At 51.3% G+C, this 21588-nt stretch overlaps 1 protein-coding gene across 1 annotated transcript in view; it reads left to right on the plus strand.

The window, feature by feature from the left end:
- MCRIP2 (MAPK regulated corepressor interacting protein 2) overlaps positions 1-21588 on the plus strand; it is a 128801-nt gene that overhangs the window by 100453 nt on the left and 6760 nt on the right. Inside the window, exon 4 of the mRNA XM_069646918.1 lies at positions 3601-3702. Within this exon, the coding sequence (XP_069503019.1) occupies positions 3601-3702 (102 nt within the window). The remainder of the gene's footprint in view (positions 1-3600; positions 3703-21588) is intronic.

Consider the following 21588-nt stretch of genomic DNA (forward strand, 5'->3'; position numbering starts at 1 on the left):
CCCTTCATACATTGACCCCCAGCTTCCAGGTCCCTATCTTACTCCTTGCCCCCGGGGTCCTATAACTCTCTCGCCTCCTCACCCCTAACTTCTGCCTCCTCCACCAGGTCTCCCGGCCTACTACTCTCTCCCCGTTGCTTGTGGAACTTACCCTCTTGCATGCCCCTTTTTTGTTTCCTGTTCTCCTTCCTTCCCCGTTGGACTTGCTCCCTTCCCTTACCCCCGTTGACTACTCCTCGTTCCCCTGGGGGCTGATTGCTGGCTTCACCCCCCATCTGATGTTGTAGCTTCCTCCCCCTTGTTCCTGGGCCAGTTGTCCTCTCCTATGTTTCCTTGCGTTCCTGGGTCTCTGGACCTCGCCCACGTCCCTTGGGTTCCTTCCATTCTGTTTACTCGTGTCTCCCTTAGTTTCCCAGCTCCCCCCCCACTCTCCTCCCCCTTTGTTCCCCCATGGTAACCGACCACTGGTCCTCTACCAACTCCCCAAGTTGCTGCGCTGCTTATCCGTACATTTGGCTCCTTAACCCCTTTTCCAGACTAACTGGATTCGCCTGCGCCCTGTTATCTTGTGCCTGCCAGCCTCTACCGCCAGTTGCCTAGTTCCCCCGCCCTTCTTGATCCTGCACCGATTTGCCTCCCCTTCCATCCCACCACCCGCACATTCCTCCCCCTATTTTTATTCTGTGGCCTGCTGAGTTAACTACTACTCCGCCGACGACAATCTCGGACACTGCCAGTCCCTTGTGGATGCCGCAGGCCTACCAGCCTGGATGCACCACCTTCCTCCACTGCAACGGTTCTGCTGTAAAATTTAACACCGGTTATACAAATTAATCCTTTTATATGATATGATAATTTATTTCTATCGCGCTCGTACACAAGTGTTTCAGAGCGCGACAAGGCAAGGGAGGGGGAACAGGGGAGAACAAAACGATCTTACTAGGCCCGGTGACATTGAGATTGTGCATGGGAAAGGGAAAGGGGAAAGGTGCATGGAACGGGGGAGTTGAAATGTATGCATTTTCAACTTTTGGGTCGGCGGGTGGAACGGTCACTTTACTGGCCTCAGCTCACCCAGAAAGGAGGCTGTTTTCCCAGATTAGGGTGCTTATAAGCACCATATAGGGGATGGGCCACCCCCTGCCCCCCCATAACGCCCCTTTAGCCCTCAGGGTCCCTCCTCCACGCCCACTTCCTGAAGCTGGTGTCGGCTAGTCTGGGTAGCTGGTCCCTACTGTAAGGGGGCAGGGGGATGGGAACACGTAGGGCCCGGGGAGGCCTGCTGGGTGATGCAGCTATGGCGGCGTCCTCCACCGGCCTCCCTCTGCTCGGCGCGTCCCCTGGCTTAGCCGCATGTCCCTCCCTAGACTAACCGGCGCCAGCTGCACGAAGTGGGTAGGGGCACACCAAGGTGCTAAAGGGGCGTTGTGTTGGGGGGTAGCCCCTCCCCTATTAGGTGCTTATAAACACCGTAATTTGGGCAAACAGCCCATTTCCTGAGCAGTGGAGGACAGTAAGGTTGGTAGGCAAACCGGGACAATCCTAAGGAGAGACAATTTAACAACTGAGTGTTTGATTGCCTTGTGCGCAGGCGTGTTCAGATCAGTGTGCTGTGCTGCGTCACCTCACTTGTATGGACATCTCTGCAGTGTTGCGAATGTTTCTTGCAGCCTTCGACGGAGTGTTAATAATTTTTTTTTTTGTATACCCGCAGCACAGGGAGGCAAAGCCAGATGTATCCTCATTAGTTATTTTGATATAAAGTGTTGCACAGACCTACGAGGAACATTTTTGTTTTTACAGGTGGTGAGGGCAAAGTCCGGCCGTGGGCATGACGAGCCCTTTTAGCTACATGGTTGCCATTCCTTTGATTGGGGACATTGTTTAACATACTTTCGTGGTGGGAGGATCAGGGAAGGCGTGTGCTAACTTTGGTGTTACTAATAGACGAGAAGTCCACCGTGGTGTGTTTTCAATTTAGCCCTTGGGAGGAATGTGATTGGCCTCAAATTTCTCACCCTAAAACACCCGTGGGGGTTGCGGGAGAGGGTATGGGGGAGGGGGTCATGTATGCACACCACAGGCAGCTCTTGGCTCTGTTCTCAGTGTGATGGCTCGGTGGATGCCGTGAGCATCGTGCTGCACTAGTGTGTGGTGGCACTGTCTGCTTTTGGGACACTGCCTGGGGTTTTGGGGGGGGGGGGGATTCAAGGTCGATTGGTCTCAAGTTTTCCTTGCTTTCTTGGATAGCTTGGGTGTTTATGCCCTTGGTCTGGGGATGGTGAGAGACTGGGATGGTGGGGTGTATTGTGTGCTGTGGTGGAGTGCGGAATGTGCAGCTGCTGAGAGCCAGGAAGGACACCTGAAGTGAGTCACTGTTGGGAGTGCAAGTCAAGGAGGGAGGGCACCTTGTCCGACTGCTCCCCGCATTGCAGGTACAGCATGCCGAATAAAGTTTACCTTCTGGACACCGCAGCCCTCCATGCTCCATTATAACAGATGGTTCTGTGATGGCCGCGGCGGTGAGAGGGCAAGGCTGGCGCAGTGCTACCTCTGGGTCCCATTAGCCTGCTTTGGTGGCTCTATGGTCTACACAGGAGTTTGGAAAGTGTTGGGCCCCCTCGGTCTGCACCGATCTAAGGAAGTCGGTATAATTGGAAGCCCTCTCAGAGAGGCTGGCAGGCAAGAGCTCATGGCAAGATGAAGAGGACCTGCCCTCCATGTGTTCATGGCACGCTAGATGGCTTTGCGACAGGAGTTTGCATAGTTTAGCATCAGCAAGAGAAGCCAAGGCTTCCCTTTTATTTGAATGTGGAGCGAACTAATCCGCAGCGCAAGCTGATAATTACACCAGGACTGTGAGAATTGCCGCTTTCTCTAGGCCCTTTGAACGGGCTTAGTGTAATCAAGCCGACACCACCTCGAAAGGTGAGCAGCTTAGCATAAGCGATCCTAGCCTGTGTGTGCCGACAGGAAGGAAGAAAGTGCCCCTGCAGTGACACACCTAAAACAATCCATGAGGATTTAACCTAATCTGTCCTGACGAATACCCGTTCGACAATAAGAGAAGAAAACATGTTGGGTGTACAGCAACTTTGCGCACAGGCGCAGGTTATGTAAATATTATTAAGCCTTTCATTCAGTACGTAAAACAGTATGTACCTAATGTGTCACACTAAACCACCCGAATCCCCACCACCCCGCAAAATGTGTAAGGGGTCCTTGACATTGCCACGGCCCATGGACCCATATAGGCGTTGGGATGATCTGGGGGCCCTGATGTACTGGCGGTGGTGCTGCGATTGTTTGTCATGCCCCAGACCCTGTTCCAAGGACGGGCCTTCCTTAAAACCAACATCCTCGCAACTGGTGGCTCCCAACGCGTTCCACTCTTCCCGTTCAATATATGATCACTTTGAGACGGAGCGGAATTGGCGAAACTAGTTGCAGTGACTGAACCAGTGTCTGTATTGTCAATAACTGAGTTGCCAGGATTATTTTATGTCTGCCAGGAACTGTCTGTGGATTTCCTCTGTCTTTGCCTGTGAAGTGCTGGTGTGGGTGTACCGTGGTCCTTGACTCTCTCTCCTTCCCTTCCAGCCTGGCAGCAGGTGGCAGAGCAGTTGGATGATGGCCATCCTCCGAAGAATGGGTGTCGTCCAGTGGAGTATGTTGAGAAATCATCAAGCGCATCCTTAAAGAGTGAGTTTTGGTGATATTACATGTTGGTGGTAACAAATGGAGGGGGCGCGAGATGAACATCCTAAACGGTCTCTCTTGTACAGTGTCCTGTCTTCTGACTTGCTTGTCAATTTCTCCCAGACGAGTCCTAATGGAAGGACTCATCGGAGAGGTGAGTACTGAATGTGCATCCTGGGGGACGCCTCCGCCCTCAGGGACATGGTATTCCATGAACCCTACTGTGCCCTGTGAAAACAGCTTTGCACTGCTGCCTGTGAGGGCTCCAGTTGCTGGCTCTTGCAATTGCAGGTGGTACCGTCCTGCTGTCCCTTGGTGAAGGGCATACTAATGAGCCCCACGTAAATCCCAATGCAGAGTCTTATTGCGACTATAGAGCGATAATGTAATGTGCATCTAGCAATATACATACATGGCTCTGCCGGCCTCGGTGGACCAAAGCCATAGAGCCAGAGCCAGATAGGGCTGGTGTTGCGACGAGTGCCTGGATTCACTCCTGAATCCATAGCCAATAGCAATGCTTGGAAGAAGCGTCAACATCAGAATGTGGTAGCCTCCATTCCTTCATTGATTGGGTGGCTGCCTAACTGTTTGAATGGGTGCAACCCTCTACTGATGTCCTGGGCTTCCCCCACACCCAATACCCATAAATGTGGAAGAACCTGTTTCAGTTGATTGCCAACACTTGGGTAGAAGGTCCTGAATGAGGAAGTCGACACTGACCTGAAGTTCGGAGGGAGGAAGCCCCGCTGAGGCTCAGAACCTTTCAAAAGGCAATCTGGAGGGCCAAGCTGTACCACAGCGGCTGCGAAAGCCAACCCTCCTACCTACTGGATGCTTCCTCTGCCTTGACGAGACCAACCTATTTGAAGCATCAAACCCACTCTTCTCCTGGATGCCCTGCTTTCTGACTCCCAGCGGGGACCCCAACAGCCAAGCAGCAAAGACACCGAAGCCAAGATGACCAGTAGCTGACCGGGTTTAATCCTTGGAGCTGCTTAAGTAGAAACCTATGAAATGAAGAGTTAAAGACCCCCACCAGTGTGACGTGCTTTCCTGCTTGATGCCGTCACTGGCGTCCCCCTGCAATTCCCGCCAGCGGAACTGGGTGGATCTGCTTCATAGCCCCAGCTGTAGGTCCATCTTTGTGACAGTCCCTTCGCAATTGCTTCTGGATGTTATTGGACCTTTTGTAGCACCCAGGACTTCACCTCTGCAAACTGACCTACACCGGAGACCTCCATCGGCTGACTCCAACCTTGAATGCTCAAATCTCGGAGCGCAAGCATCCACTTGCAGAGAAGTACCGAGGCCCTTGCTGAGCACTAGCTAAAAAAAATGGTCCAACGGCTGTTCCAAGGATGCCAGAGTGTGCAAGTCCTGTCCCTGCCATTCTAACCATGCAGCATTAGCATGATCTCCCGCTCAGCCAATCAGCATCTGACCGGCTCCCCTGATCATTCCAAGGTAACTAGACTGTGCTGGAGTATGAACCTGCACAGTGCTTCTAAGAAGAACCCCAACCCGTTGAAGTTTTCATGTGCTAAACCATGTTGACTTGCAACCTCATGTGACCCCCCCCCCCACTGTGTACCCTAAGAATGCTTCTTCAACCTATAGATGTGATTTTCTTAGTGTATAGTTACCGGCTACTGTGCAGACACGCTTACCTATCCACAACACTTCAAAGGTTTAATTGGAAGACTTCTAACCTGGGCTTTGCTTTTATTAAACGTTGTAAAGTGTCAATCTGTACCTTGTTTGCCCTGGTAACCTCCGTGTTTTAGCTTTGGTAGCACAACCACTCTGATCACTAAGTGAGCCAAGGAGGGTGCAAGGCAACCCCTTTCCTGTTTAGAGCAGCTGTCAGCCTGGATCATACACTTCAGATGTGGGCAAAGCTCCTGACCATGTGAGAATACAATCCCTACACTGTGAAGGAAGCTAAGGGGAAGTCTGTTTTTGCTAGATCGGGCGGCAATCCCAGCAACTAAGCACGGTGCTGACGGAAAACCACAGACAAAGGGGTTTTGGGGGGGAGGGTCTCTTTCATGTCTCACACCAACGCATACTAAGGGCATGGTCTCTCTCGCAAAACATTGTTGGCCCCTTCCTGTTTAAAAACTATACAGAATACTTTGTCGGTGCAGCCCTGGATCTAGGAAGGTCCTTTAGGGTACCTACGGCGGTGCATCGAATGTGGTGGCTGCTCCCTGGGGGACACAGGTGTTGTGAAGTCCCACAGGTGTTCTGGCTTGGGTGCATGGGTAGGACCGAGGGAAGAATTGCTGTGTCCTGTGGGGTGTGGAGGGACCGGAGTAGTACTTCCCTCTTGGTGACACCAGCGAAGACCTAGTGACCCTGGTGTTGGCATGAGGTTTTTCCTCATCCTGCCCGAGGATAACAGGACTGAGGGCTCTGTCCCCGACACTTTGCACTTGGACTGCGGCGGCTTTTCTTATCTGCCAAGGTGGATCTGGAGCATTTCGCCACATCACTTCTCGGAGATAGGCTGTGCTACCCAAGGCTACTCCGGGTGAAATCCCGCAGCCTTGGAGCTTTTTATAGCCAAGGCTGGGCTCGCTTTGTCCAGAAGAGCAGCTGTAGTGGCCCCTGTGCACAGGGAACAGGACAGCACAGCCAAGACGGATGTTTGACATGTAAATTCCACAAAATGGCCTCCACCTGACGCCCCTTCAATGGGCCGTGCCACTTTCTCCGGAGGATGAGGGAAGCTCAATGGTAACTATCACGTTGAAGTCCCTGTTTTCATAGATCTTTAGCTGCAACGTTTCAAATACATTTTATTTTTCATAAACTCAATAGTGAACTAAAGACCATGCCTACAATTTGCAGGGCTCTCCGCTACACTGGCAGCCTTCGCCACTTCCTGCAATTCATGGCCCAACGGTGGGTCTCCACCGCCCTCCCAAGGAGCATCGTAACCTGTTGCCCTAATTATGATCGGTTCCTTTTTGACATTCTTTACCCCCCTCCCCAACCCTTCCCACCATTCCCTTGGACTCTTTCACAGGAAGTACCTAAACCACATGCGTTTCACCATCGGTTCAATGTTTTTTCAAACTTTGAACAGACAGGGCTCCAAAAGGCAGCCACTAGGCAGTGTGCTGCACTGTACAAATCTCCATTACAAATAAATAAAGAAATCGCAGCCCACTGCATTCGGTTTTCTGCAAAATAATCCATACAATATTCAAGGAGATGTGATTAACCCCTCTGCCATTTTCTGGGGGCCCCTAGTTGCATGACCAGGGGGGAGTCTGGGTACCTCCCAAAGCTGGAGGGAGATGGGGCCTTTTTCGGAGGATCCTCTGGTTACCCTAACTGGACCCCCATCCCAAGGCAGGGGCCAGTCACAGAGGGCCTGATGGATCACTGCCCACTTTGGGAAGGATGCTGCTTTAGAGGGGGCACTGCACGAGACTTGGGAGCGGGAAAGTTACGGTCCCCTGTCACCACAGATTCCCATGGCACTTGCTCTGGGGACTTGAACCGACCATGGAGGCATACACCTGGGAACTGTAGAGCTTCTGGGGGGAAGAGAGATCTGCTTCTCCCCAAAGCACAGTATTTGTATTCCACTGAAACCCTGGACCCTGTATCTACTGCCCCTTTAAGTGAATCAATGCACTGCGGTCCCACAAAACTGCCAGGACTTGTAAGCTCACCTCTCCTCACCCGGTGGTCAGAATCTTACCTAAATCCACTGAGGGAAAGGGGGGGGGTCTGAAGTAGGAAGATGATGGTCGGCCATCCCCACATCATACAAGGCCTCCACTATCCTAAAAATAAGAACAGATTGGTTCTGGGAGTCCAGGGTGGGAGTAGGGTTAGGGCGTAACAACCCTACAACAGAGCGCCCAAGAGGAAGGACTATCCCTCCCCTAACTCCACATCCCAACTGCAAGGGATCTGAAGAGGGTGTCCAGCCCCCTCTCCCTGGCCCCTCCCAATGCCCCTTTCCCGCCAATCCCTATAACTGCTTCCTGAAGAGAGACCGGAGTTCTTTTAACCCAGAACTAGGCTGGAAGACGGGGCCAGGATGTGTCATGTAGATGGAGGGCCGCCCGAGAGAAGAGACAACTCGGTTCCAAGCCCCATATCTGGGTTGTAAGAAATTCAATGTGGCTCAGCCCGACCGCCAACCCCCATCACAGCTAATACACCCGCGTATTCCTTCACTGGAGAAGCTGTAAGGCAGGAAGGCAGCAATATGAAGGCGCGTAGCCTCATTCTGTCAGTGTGGGTGTTTGGGGTGGGAGCTCAAGAGAGCTTATTTAATAATGGTTGCATGGGAGGGGTGTGGGGGGGACTCTGGGCCCCGAGTAACTTCCAGAGGATTGGAGCAAAGGGCCAGGAGACTGGGCCCTAAACGCCCCCGGGAGCTGGTGGAGAGACCCAGGAAACGAGACCAAACAGCTGGAGCAAGAGACCAGGAGTGGTAGAGTGCTGGCCAAACCGTGCAACGCTAGTAGTGCAGCGGAGGGTGTGGGCGGGTGAGCACCCAGAGGTGTCAAGAACTTGCGGGTGATAGTATTGCAGAGAAAGGTGGTGCTCAAAGGATTGAAGAGGGTGCCTACAGTGGTGTTAAAGGAGTGTAGTAATCGGGCGTGAAGAATGAGTGGATGGTGCCAGCTGTACCCAAAGAGGTAAAGGCGAGGACTGGGATGATCTTGAAGAAAATGGGGTGGGGGGGGAGCAACAAGACTGGCAGTACAGAGACCCATGTTGGCTACAAATGGAACATTGGGTAAAAGGGATAGCAAGTTTCTTGGGGGTACATATAGACTATCGTACTAGCGAGAGTGGGAAAGGCGGGGTGAGGGCGAAGGCATGAGAGAAGAGGAGGGGCAGGAACTCCCAAAAAAGAATAACCTGAGAGATTAGCCAGGGTGAGGGGGAAGCCTGGGAATTAGTAGCAGGCAGTGGCGTCACTAGGAGGGGACTGGGGTGGGGGTCGGGCCACTCCTCTGAAATCCTGGCCCCCGTTGCGCCCCCCCCCACCCGGGCTACGGTCTCTGCAGTGCTGTGTCCGCCAGCACATCACACACACAGGGCTGAAATCAATGCTGCCTCACAACAACCAAGAGCTGTTAAGTTCCTCCTGCAGCCAACAGCCACCCCTCCAATTGGAATGTAGTACACAAAAGCGCTAAGGATGGGTCATTAGTGACTTAATGGTTTAGTGCCTACATTCTGATGGGAGGGGAGGTGCAGTGGCGTGTGGTAGTTGATGTGCACAAAAGATTATCTGCAGGAGTGCTTCTGATGTCACGCATTGCCCTTTTATAGGCGGCCCCCCTACTTGTGTCTGTGGTCCCCCTCTGTGCCCCTCCTAAATTCGATTTCTGGCGACGCCACTGGTGGCAGGAGATCAAAGGGAGAAGCCAGATCACTGGGGATCATGGTTTGTAGTCGCCTGGGTGGCTTGTCAGCCTGTAGTTGGCTGGCAACTTAACCTGCCCGCTCCCACAGCCCACACTTGGGAATTTGGAGGCTACCTCAACCCGTTCTGCTCCCATTCATGACAGAGGACTCCGCGACTTGGTCTTATCGTGCCGTGGTCTCTTCTTCAGCGGCTTCCTCACAGCCGCTCCAAGATGGCTGACCACAGCAGAAATATCAGTGGAGAAGGTGGTGACGCGGAGGCTGTCCCTGTGAGACCAGTAGCGCCCGAGAGGCTGCCAATGGTCCAGCAACTCCCAGGCACTGGTCACCTTAAAGACTTTCTTTAGGGACTTTTGCTTTATGGAGACTTTGCAGAAGAACTGTTCCTCTTGCGGCAGTACCTTTCCAGGTGCCTCGAGGCTGCAGTGAAGGCCATTTTGCCCTTGAGCTTTCAGTTAATCGGCACCTCCTCCACCGGAGGAGTCCTGACCATTCCTGTTGCACTGCATGCTGATCCCATGCATTATTTTGGCCACACACACTTTCTCAATAAATCAGGTTACTCTTCTGTTTCAGGGTATGAATGCTCCTTTGAAGTGACCTAGATTACAAAAAGAAATTGTATTTAAATACACATGTTGTGCCGTTTTTTTTAGATTTGTTTTTAAATCCAAGACTCCCTTGCCTTCTACACTAGGACAGATCCAAATCCTTGCGTACATGCCTTTTTATCTAATCTCATTATCTCACTTAAAGGCTTATGGTTCTCCTGCTGATCCTCTTTATCAGCTTTCAAAGTGAGTACTTTCATTGCAAATTACAGGATTATCATTTTGAATGCGTCCTCGCATGTCTTTCCATCTGTACTCATTATCATTAACCATACATGGTCAAATTCCACCCAGCATTCAGTAAGTGTTCTGAACAGCAAGTGACAAGAAAAATGTGCCCTCCCCCCCACCCCCCCAACACCCCTCGGCCTCCCACAGGTTAAATCTCTGGCTAGCAGCCATGTAGGCCACAGTTGTTGTAAAAAGCTTCAGATTTACTTGCTCTTGTCAGTAACCAGTTGCCAATGGATTTGGTTTCGGCTTTTTTTCGCTGCGGCCTGCATCGCAGAGGGTGTACTCGCTGTTGCATCTGATGTTTCTGGGGTTCAGCTAGCTGAGCAATAGCATCCTGCAAGGCAACACCCCACTTTGAAGAGCTGTGATAATAGGATCATTTAACAGAATTAAATGCATCATCCTTTGAATGATGAAGGGCTGTGCTGGTGCCGTCTGATTCCAAACAATGTAAGTGCTTCACTCGGGCTCAGAATTTATTTGCCCTCTGCTGTGTCCCTCTTAAGAATGATTGCTTTCCTCTGTCGGTCGGGTACACGGACAGTGAGGTTTGGCTGCTGCCCAAATCCTTGCTAGTCTTCAGTAACTTCAATCTGTCCTTGCATATTGCCCTCAGCCACATCCAATGCTGGGCTCCAGATGAAGACCGTGTATGTTGGAACTTCACCTTTTGGCCTCCTCAAGAAGCTATAGCCTCGGGAGGATACCTCAGGGGCAACATGCTCGCCTTGGAAGCAAGACGACGCACAGCACCACAGGTTCAATCTCTGGGTCTGCGCTTAGAAACCTCTGGGTAATAAGCGCGTTATGAAAAGCAGATCATATCATTTGGGTGACCCACTCTGCATTTTCCAGGGTTTCTGTCTTATTCGCCAAGGTCTGATTATAGTGCCCGTTTAACTCCTTATTCCATCTGGACACTTCAGATTTCTAGTTGTGCTACTTTTCTGTCCCGTTTGACCGTCCTGGGTTTGACCCGGTCGAGAGGGGACAAGGACCCTAGAGGCGGTGTGCCGTAGTTAAGGGAGAGCCCTGTCCCTGGTCTGTATGAAGCTGTGCATGTATATTGGTACCCGTTGCCCATATCCGGATCAACATTTGTCCTGGCCAGATATTTCTCCTCTTTCAGGTTCTGCACAAGAGTCTAGGATTACCAATATGCACCAGACTCCTCGGAGCTGTGGGATGGGAAATGTTTGCTGGGAGCAGCGGCAGCGAGCATCACAGCTCTATTGGGGAAAGAGGCGACCCTCCCCAAAACCTTTTAAACTCTCTTGATAGAGGAGTGAGCCAGAGGAAAAATGACCAGTGAACGAGTGGCTGGGTGGAAGGAAATGGAAACTGAGAAGGGGGCGGGGCTTAGGGCCCTAAGAAGACTTCCTGGAGAAATCTCAGACCACAAGGGGAGGAGTTGGGAGTAGCTTAGAAAGAGATTGGGCTGGGAAGCTGATGACTCCGGTAGCCAATCAGAGTGGAGATAAACTCCTGGACATAAGGAAGTCCCTTTCCCCACACACCGGCTGTGGGAAAACATATCTGTGCGTACGTCTTCTTGTGTCAGCCCGGATTTCAAGATTGGTAATCTTTGTACCACCATCCTATCCGTAGCCCACTGCTCAGGTATTTGACTGGTCACTGGTACTGGCTTTCTTTTTTGGTTGGTCTTTGCAAGCATACCAACTCTTAAGTAGGGTGAGGAGGCGGGACTCTGCAGCAACCCAAATAGTTCCAGTTCACCATTTTCACTGGGCCGTGTTTCTGGTGTGGGGCACATAGACTTTCTCCTTCACTGTTACTCTGCCACTGCCATCCTACTGCATCAATAACTCCTTCCCAGCAGGCGCTGCTCAGGGCGTCTTTCGTGCTGATTGACATGGGGGAAATCCGGCCTTGAACATAAACTTTACTGTTCATTTTGGATTTTCTTTGTGTTGGCCTATACATCAAATTGGGTGACCGTAGGCATTCTGAGGTACTACTGTTTTTCCTTAGAGTTTTTTTGTTCCTCATGTCCTTTAGGAATGTTGGGTTTGTGTAGCTCGTTAGTTTGTGGCATCATGGGCAGTGTGTGGTTGTGGCCGAGTTATGGTTCCTTTAGCAATCATTATGGGCACATCTGTGGAGTTTAGTTATTTTGCGCTGCAACCAAATTGTCCCTTTTAACTATTTTTCACTGCATTTCAAAGGTTTCTAATTATCTATATTATGATGCCTACTGGGGAATTATTTTCAGCCATGCTTGGGCTCTAAGCCACCCAATTGGCCCACAGGGCCTGGTTTGTGGCCTACAGCCCACTGGAAACCCCCAAGCCACTGGAACTGAGCATTGAGTAGCGCATGCCGCGTGACCATGTTCTGCGCACCCACCATTGAAGCCCTTGTGTCAATGTCGACCAAGCCCAGTGGCCACTTTCTCAGTTCCATGGCCTTGGGTCATGGATGACCTGTGCACTCACAAGCCAGTTGCTGAGACCATACTTAGTGGCCACTTTGCCTAAGCAATGGCCTTTTGACTGTGTAGCCCCAAGCCAGTCGCTATGGTCGCAGCATTGCATGGGGAATGATCTTTTGTCATGCACTGGCAATCCCAGGTCATCCGCTGTGTCCATTGGGCACCTTTGTCCGGTGTGTGGTCTTTGGCCATTCTCTGGGCATGCACAGTGGCGATGATGGGTCTGCTGCCTGCCACTGGATGAGTATGTATGCAGGTTTTGAATCCTGGTGGGAGTGAGGGTAACCCACCCCCAACCCCAAGGGATGTTGGCAGGGGGGATGGCACATGGCCAAAATAACTTGGGTGAGGGCATACTCCATCCTATTCAGCCTATGTAGGGAGGGTGGATCCACAGAGTGCTGAAATATGACCTTTTTCCAATTGTTCAAAGTATACTATGCTACACAATGCAGATGGTCAGTGGCCTTGTCCTAATACTGGAGCATGTCTCCATGCATCAGTGCTGCATGGTCTGTGTTCATACTGCTGTCTCTGCACGGCCTGGTCCAGTGTTCTGGTCCCGCCTGACCGGTATGCCTCTTTCTATGCTATTGCCCCAGATAGATCTAATGGGTTGGTTTCCCAAATGTTCATTAAACTGTCCCCTCTCCCCCTGAAACACTATCGAACTATTTTTACTTTAACATGCGTTTTTCGGCGCTCCCTTCCTGCCGACCATACAAATACTCTAGTATTTGCACCGACATGAATTTTCATGCCGCCACAAATGCTGGGGATTCCTATGGAGTGCGCCAGCCTTTTGCACCAGCAAAAAGCTGGCGGACTCCATAGGAATCCATTGTAAACTCTACCTGCCACGGACATGACGCAAACGGCGGTTATGCAATTTGCACGGGAGAGTGCAAAACGGTGGCATACAAGTGTTTACGCCACCTTTTTTCCTTTCCCTTTTGTACTCGGCCGTGCAAATGAGGAAACCTTGGCAGCAGGGACCTACAGTGCTTGATTTGTAATTAAAACATTTTTTTTAAGAAAGGTGCCAGGGCCCGAATAATTTCTAGCACTCCTGTGACACTGCGGATGGGCACCTCTGCTGCCACCACCCGTAGCTGCTCCCCACAGTGTCGACGTTTTTGAGGTGACCCTATAGCTCGCACCTACTCATTGTGGTTGATGGATGCACGGACTATCACCACTGCATAATTAAAGTGAGTCTGAGGCAATAAGTGCCGGGGTTCAAAAATAAGTGCCAGGACTGAGCCCTGGTAAACACCCCCACACATTAAGCACTGGACCACTCTAGGCTTGAGCGTAAACATAAAAGGTCCCTGCCACCAAAGTATGGGGAACTCGAAAATGAACCCCTATATCTTTCCAAAGAGGAAGACCTCTAGCATTGTGATGCATCATATCTTTGGCCCCCCTCAAAGGACCGACTAAGCTGGTTTGAGGGAGGTGAACGTGTGCCCGCCCTTTCCATGTACTCTGCTGCACCAGCACAGAATTGCTGGCCAATCAGCATCTTCAGAGCATTATTGTCCTGCTTATGCTGGATCATGATCTCCAACCTTCTTGCACTCCTGTACATTCACTGAAAAATCCCCCCACAAATTAAATGGCAGACCGGTCTTTACCATGCTTCATTTGGAGCGCAGGCCTTTAGTACGCTGCGGCCATGGTCGTGGGAGGCAGGCGTGAGGCGGTGTAGGCGGGAGGATCACTGGGGTGGGATGCAGCAATGGGTCCTTTTCTCTCCTCCACCACACTCTACCTGTGTCGTTTCTATCATCATGGCTCTGCAACATCAACCTGACCCCTCTGGACTACCTGATCTCTGCTTTCTCACCTCATTTCCAGTGTTATGCAGACGACACACAGCTCTCCTTCAAGAAGCTATCCATACCCGAATGCTATTCAGGCATGGTGCTTTGCCTGTGATCTCTGCCTTAATGCCAGTAAGACAGAGATCCTACTCATTGGGATGCCTGATCCTTATCTCCCCCTCTCCCCACTCTGGCCAGACTCCTTAGATCCCGTTCCCTCACCCACTTGAGTTGCAAAATAATCTTTGACTCCTCTCTCGTTCGCTCCACACATCACAGACCTTGCGAAGAAGTCCAACTTTCAGTTCCAACTTTTAAGGGGCATTCTGCCTTTCTTCACCTTCCCCCAGAAGCTCAGTGTCTCCAGAGCCCTGGTTCTCTCTAGGCTTCACTACTGCAACCGCCTCTACCTCGTCTGTCTCTTTACTCCCTTCGCCCTCTCCAACTAATCCAGAATAGGACAGAGAGACTTATCCTTGGCCTCAAGCCCAGGAACCACATCTCTGCTGCCCTAAAATCTCCCCACTGGCTCCCAGTGACCACAAGGATCACATTCAAGACCCTCTGCATCATCCACAAGGCCATCTGGGTCCTGGGACCTCTTTACATCCAGCTTCCCCTCCCTAAATACCTCCCAACCAGAGTAGTTTGTTCCTCTGGCTCCAACTCTCTGCAGGGGGAACGTTTTTCCAAGCAGAGAGTGGGAGGTAGATCTCATTCTGCAGCTGGCTCCTCCCTCTGGAATGGCCTTCCTCTCCCCCTCCCCCCATTCGACTTGAGCCACATCTTGTAAAGTTCTGGAAACTTCTCAAGCCTTTCCTTTTCTCCTCTTCCCTCTCACCTCTCTGCGGCTATGACTGGGGACCAGTCCCTTCAGAGTCATACATGGGCCAGACCATCCCCCTCCACCAGACCCCTCCCTGCCTTCTTTGCCAGCACTTGGCCTTGGGCTCCCTTTCCTGGACTAGCCCAACTTGTCCACCCTGCCCCCCCACACTCATCCCTTTCCCCCTTGCCTGGTTGTCCCTGCCAGCACCTCCCTGCCCCCTTCCCCGGGGGCCCCCTGCTCCTGCCTTCTCCCTCTACCCCCTCACCCCATGGACGTGCACTTACACGGTAGGATTGTCACAAGGCCAATATAACCGTCTTTTGTTTTTTGTTCTTCCCTTGTCGTCCCCCCCCCCCCCCACCCATCTTGTCTTGTGGTTCCTGGAAACACTTGTGTATAAGAACCATACAAATGTCCACGAAATAAAATTTAAAAATAATTAAAGGGGAGGAACTAACAGAATGGAGCAAAAGTAGTGCGGGCAAGGTGGAGGGGGCTAACTAGGAGATAACTTGGGTATAGTGGGGCACCCACTTTCTAAAAGCAGAGCGCAGGATGTGAAGATCACAGGTGAGGTGGGGGGAGGGGGGAGTGCTGAAAAAAACATGCAGGAAAGACACGCAGTAAAGGGCAATGGAAGAAAGACCTGGAAGCCCCTTTCTAGTCCCACACATACCAGAGAGATATTTCTGAGTCTTGGGAAGTTGTTTAGACTCCCATGCTTTGCTTGGGCTCAGCTGCTGGTTGGCTCGGAGTAGTACAAGCAGGTTCCTTCAGGAGGAAGAGTGCCAAGAGGGTCGTTCCTGTCACACTACCACCCCTACATGTACAGGTACCCATGATCCCCTCACACATTGAGGTCCTCAGATTGTTTGGTTTTCTGCCATAGGTTAGTCGCAAGAAAAGTCGGCGTGAAAACTGTGTTTGTTTTTTTTTTTTTTTACTTCATCAGCTTTTCATTGTTGTGATCACCGATCAGCACCAGCCCTCGAATGAATGTCAATTTCCTCACATCCGTGCTGACCGTCACTTCAACCCTTCCAGACGCACAGTTGGGCGTGTGGGGATGACGGTTTCATGGTCCCATGGTCATTGAGAACATCCCAGACACCCATATGAACGGGTTGCTCTGTTTCCACCTTCAGCTATGGAGAATACTCCCTTTAAAGCTTTGCTCAAGTGTAGCACAAAGTTCCTTCAGAAGGACACACATGCTGTGTAGCCATTGCCTTCCAAAGGACCAGGCAGAGGGCACCAGTTCAGAGTGTAAGCGCTTCAATGAATTACACTCGAAGATCGTAGAATGAAGTACTGGGCCTCCTACGCCATGCAGGTACAGGTGGCGCAGAATAATCCTCGGCCTCTGACGAGGTTAATCAAGGTCATGGAATCTGGGACGAGAGATGCCATTCCCGGGCAGCGTACAAAAGAGGGTTTAAAGCCAAACCACTTGCAGTTGGTCCCCAGCTCCAAAGGGCCTGCCCGGTTTGTTTATTAAGATCTCCCCAGGCGACCATATGACTACAGAACAATATTCATCAAAGGAAAGGCTACACGTTGCGCGGAAGGAACAGGATTGGCACTGAATGTTTGTGACATTGATTTCACGTGGGATTGAGGCTTCTGGGCCTAAAAACACAGAGCAATCAGCACACTCCAGTGCAACATCTATAAAGCCCTGTGCACACACCTCACATGACACATACAAGAAAAGACCGTAATCCGGGTTCTCGCATGCCAAATCCATGCCAGACCCCAAAGCAACTTCATGCACACGAGGAAAGGGTCCACAGAACACTTGCCATCTGGAGTTGGGCGAGTCCTTCGCCAAAACGGTACAACTAAAGGGGCTCCTCCACTCCTCTTCGAAGAGGAGAAAAGGTAATTCTCCTCCCAAGAAGAGGAAGACTGAGCTCCAATGTTCAAATGGGGTTTCCTGCACGACCCAGCAAGGCAGTATGGCAGTGGAAGCCTTTCCACAGTGTTCTGGAAGGAAAGAGAACAAACCTCAAGCAAAATGTGTGCACCCTTCCTTACATTACAGTCAACACCATCTAAAAAACAGATGGATTTTAGCCACCTTGATGCCTGATGTCCTTGAGGAACAAATGGCGGATTCCGAGAAGGAAGAGGAAGACAGAGGAGGACTCGCCCCCCCCTCCCCACTGAAGAAAACCTGGGGATCCAGATGAGTACCCTGTGGAGCCACAGGTGGACAGTGGGCCACCACTCAGATGGCCACTTGGCATACACATGGCTGCTAAAAAAGAGCAGCGGCAAGGTTGGCTATCCAGGTTCAAGAGTCAGGTGAGGACATAGACTTTATAGAGGACTGTAGAAGAACACAAGACTGTGTCATACGACATCCCTTTGATGCAATCCGTTGAGACTCGTATTGCACTGTCCCTTCCAAAGCCAACCTCTACAAGGGTGGTTAACGTTTGCATTGAGAGCAAATACAAACCAGCCCCTTCAGACACATTCTGCATTCAGGGCCAGCCTACTCCGGATTCACTAGTTGTGACAATGACCAGAAAAAAAGGCCTTCCTCCCCTCTAACATTTGAAGAAAGGAATTCTAAGAAAATGTATACAATGGGAAGGAAAATGGCAACTACGACTGCATACAACACACAAGTAGCCAAAGCAACCTCTTTAATGGCCATATGTAATTGAGCAGAATGGGATGGCCTCAATACACTCATAAAAGGTCTGCCAGTGGCCTTGCAAGCTCGGGTCAAGAGAACAGCACTTGAGGGGCAGCAGTTGTCAAATACCGTCATTAAAAACGCCTTGGATGCTGCAGGGACAGCACCACGCCATGTAGCAGGAGCTACAGTGGTTAAGACATTCCTGGCTCAGAGGGGCAGGGTTCGAACTGGAGACATATTTGACTATGACTAATAAACCCTTCATGGATGCTTACTATTCGGCCAAGCCACCGACCAGATGCTTGAGTGGCGAAAAAGGAGCACAAGACCCACACAACCTTTGGCCAGATCTCAAGCAAAACATTTGAGCGCAGGGGAATGGCCCCATCTAGATGCACTTTTTGTGCCCAAGGCCTCAGATCATCCCCCCCTTGCAGTATCCCAAAACTACCTATGGGAGTTGGTATAGATCACATCGGCAGGTCAGATCAATAGTATTGTTCTACTCGGAGGCCAACGTCGTGGTAAAGGAAGGGAGAGACGCGCATCAGCAAGGAAAGTGGCCTCCTCAAAGCAGATACTCCAAGGTGCAGGTCCCCTTTCATGTATCTCCAGTAGGGGGCTTGACCCCTGCATTGGAGGGGATCACAACAGGCAAGAGGGTGCTCAGCTTGACTCTGGGTTGCTGGCTTGAGTTCTTCGGAAAACCTGTGATCAACCACCACGCCGCAGAATGTTGCTGGGTCATTATCTTATATGATGAAGTGAACACACTTCTCCAAGAAGGGGCCATCAAAAAGGTGCCCGACAATAAAAGATATTTACGCCGTATAATCTCCTAGTACCAAAAACCAACTTAACCATGAGACCAGTGTTTGACCTGTGCCCAGCAAACACGTTTGTCAAGCCACAACCTTCAGAATGACAACACAGCGAGAGGCAATCTCACTGTTCAAAAAGGGGGATTTCATGGTGACTCTGGACATTTAGAAAATGCACACTTGCGTATGTCCTTGTTTCGGGGCCAACGAATTACCTCGGATTCAAAATTGGCGCAAAGCAGTAACAATTCAATGTACTTCCTTTTGCGATTGCATTGCCACCTTGTGTGTTCACAAAGAAGAAAGAAAGAAGACCCCAGTACAGCCCTATCTACGCGATTGGCTCCTAACATGAGAAAGCACCAGCAAATGCGAGGAGAACGCATCCAGGACCATCGGCCTCCTTCACCAACTGGGGTTCCAACAGTAAACGTGCAAAAGTCGAGCTTTCTTCCAAGTCAGTCCAAAAAAGTTCGAAAGGGCCAATTTTCAACATGGAAAAAGCAGTGGCGTACGCTGTACTCTGTACAGAAGGGTTTACAATCTGTGATGGGTAGGCCATCACAGGGCCCAGGCCTTTCTGGGCACAACTCCCTTTCATCAGCTCAACCAGTCCATAGCAATGCGCACAGTAAGGAGACTGCTAGGAATGATGGCGTCCTGTGTACTCCTCTTTCCATTCCAGCGCCTACACATGCCCTCTCTGGAGGGACTGTCGAGGCAATGTTCACAATTGGCAAGCGAGAAGGACCATCTGATGGTTATGTCCCAAAAGGAAAAGGGGTTCACAAATCACCCCACTAGAGTTTGGCCTTGATCCTAATTGGTCCACCATGAGCCTGGCCAGTGTGGTACCCTCGCCTCCACACTGGGCGCTTCAAGCTCCAAGCAAATTGTACACCTGTTGACACCACACAATCAGCAGATAACGCACCCCAAACCACAAAGTATGAACTTGGCAGCCTGCCTCTTGCGGTCATGGTTTGGTCCTTTTGAATCTGCCTCAGCGCTGCATCAACATACTACATGAGGCCAGGAATCAATACAAGACACTGATATTTCAATAAATGGAGGTGGCTCGTACCCCAGTGCACAAAGAAACCGATCAGTCCAATTGATGGTTTTCCAGCAGACATAGTTACCTCGGTACACCCCTTTTTGGCCCCGCCATTCCAACGCGGGCCAGTTTGGTGCGACTGCTTCGGCGTGACGGCCAGTTCGGCATGCCCATTTTGGCGCAGAAGCCTTTCTGGCACCGTCGATTTGGCGCAAGAGACGTTTGGACATGGCTGACATTGCAGCCACGTCCAAACGTCCCTCGCGCCAAACTATGTGAGTGTTTCATTAACTTCTACTGGTGGGTGGCGGCACTCGCATGCAGTCTCGAATAATAACCGCAATGATATTTTGTAAAACTCTTTGTAGAGTCTGGACAGAGCGCCTGCCTGCACGGAACACCTACCCAGGCAGAGTTCCCTCCTGCAGAGAACACTTTCCTGCACAGAACGCCCCTCCACGCACATAGATCCTGCCTCCACTGAGATCCCCCTTCATAGCGCGCCTGTCTGCACAACGCATCCCGGCCCATCCTTGCATAAAACCCCTCCCTGCACAGTGCACCTCACTGCGTAACGCATCTGCCTACACCGAGTAGAGCAGCAGCCCGCAACAGCTGCTTGCACAGCACAGGCGCCGAGATAACACCAGACTAGCCAGATCACCTAATCTGCACGCGTAGAGCATCAGACTAGACTATCTACCTGGATAGCCCACCTCAGGGGCTGACAGACACCTGTATTCCGAGAGCATTGGCCTCCATAGAGGACCCTCCATCCAGCGAATACCAGTTTCATTCGTCATTCCGTGGAACACCTGCCTCCACACAGCACCTCAATGTTTAGAGCGCCTGCCTCCATAAGACACTTTCCCCATAGAGTTCCAGCCTGCTAAAAGCGCATGCCTGCGCGGAAAACCTGCGAATGGCACCTGCCCTCACACACCACGTCTGCACTTAGAGCACCTGCCTCCGCAGGGAAACTACCCCAGCAGAGCACCTGACTCCACAGCACACCTGTCACTACTGAGCACATAGATGTCGCCACACAGTGTGCCTGGATGTCTTGTGCAAATTGTGAGCGAGACTGTCCCGTGTAGAGGGTGATTTCCTGTCCTCGTAACACCCAGCAGTGACATGCACAGTGATTTTTATTTTTTATTTTTTATTGCACCCAGTGTATCTGACAGTCTATCAATGGTGTTAGAGATCGGGTTCTTTTTGGGCAAGATCACATGGTGCCTCATAAAAGGAGAGATTGTTTTCACACCGACCACTGCCGCCGAGCTGGGAGGGTGCGGGGGGCGCAGAGCGAGTGGGGCGGTTAGTGGCAAGCAGTCGATCGAGCCACGATCCTGGCGGTCTTCTGGGAAAGGAGGATTTAAGCTGTGGAGGTTTTTGGTGAGCTGCCAGTCGACACAGTTTGCAATGAGGAACACGCTTGGTCTGCTGAGCTGCGAGCGTTTAAAGAAGTATGCATTGTACACAATAGTGACTGGCGAGGTGCCCTGCATGAACTCCATACACACAACACATAAAGACGGGAATGGACAGCTACAAAAAAAATGATGACACTACGTTTTTGGTGCAGCGCCGCCGAGGGTGTGCTCGCCTGGAGAGAGATGTCCCTTCTCAGAGATATGCTGGCTGCCAGTTTCAGTGCCCAGGACTCCTCTGCGCTGCTCCTCTAAATGGCATGCACCTGTGCCATGCCAGGATCTGTCTACTGAGTACATCACAGAGAACCCCTCGCGGCGAAACGTTCCTGCGCCGAACTGGGCGCTGCAAAATGGCAGCGCCCAAATGTCTCCTGTGCCGAACTGGCCGCGCCAAATCGTCCTGCCCCGTAGTTACCTACCTCCCGTTCCTTTTTAAAGTCTGGGTTAGTCTGCAATTTGCTTAAGGAACATTTGGCAGCCCTGGCAGCTTTCACTACCTCCTGACACTGTCTTGGTGGAAAGCTCCTGTGGCCAAAGAAATGAGAAATATCATTGTACACTCCA

The sequence above is a fragment of the Ambystoma mexicanum genome, chromosome 2q (assembly GCF_040938575.1).
Source record: "Ambystoma mexicanum isolate Mex_15411 chromosome 2q, UKY_AmexF1_1, whole genome shotgun sequence".
NCBI lineage: Eukaryota > Metazoa > Chordata > Amphibia > Caudata > Ambystomatidae > Ambystoma > Ambystoma mexicanum.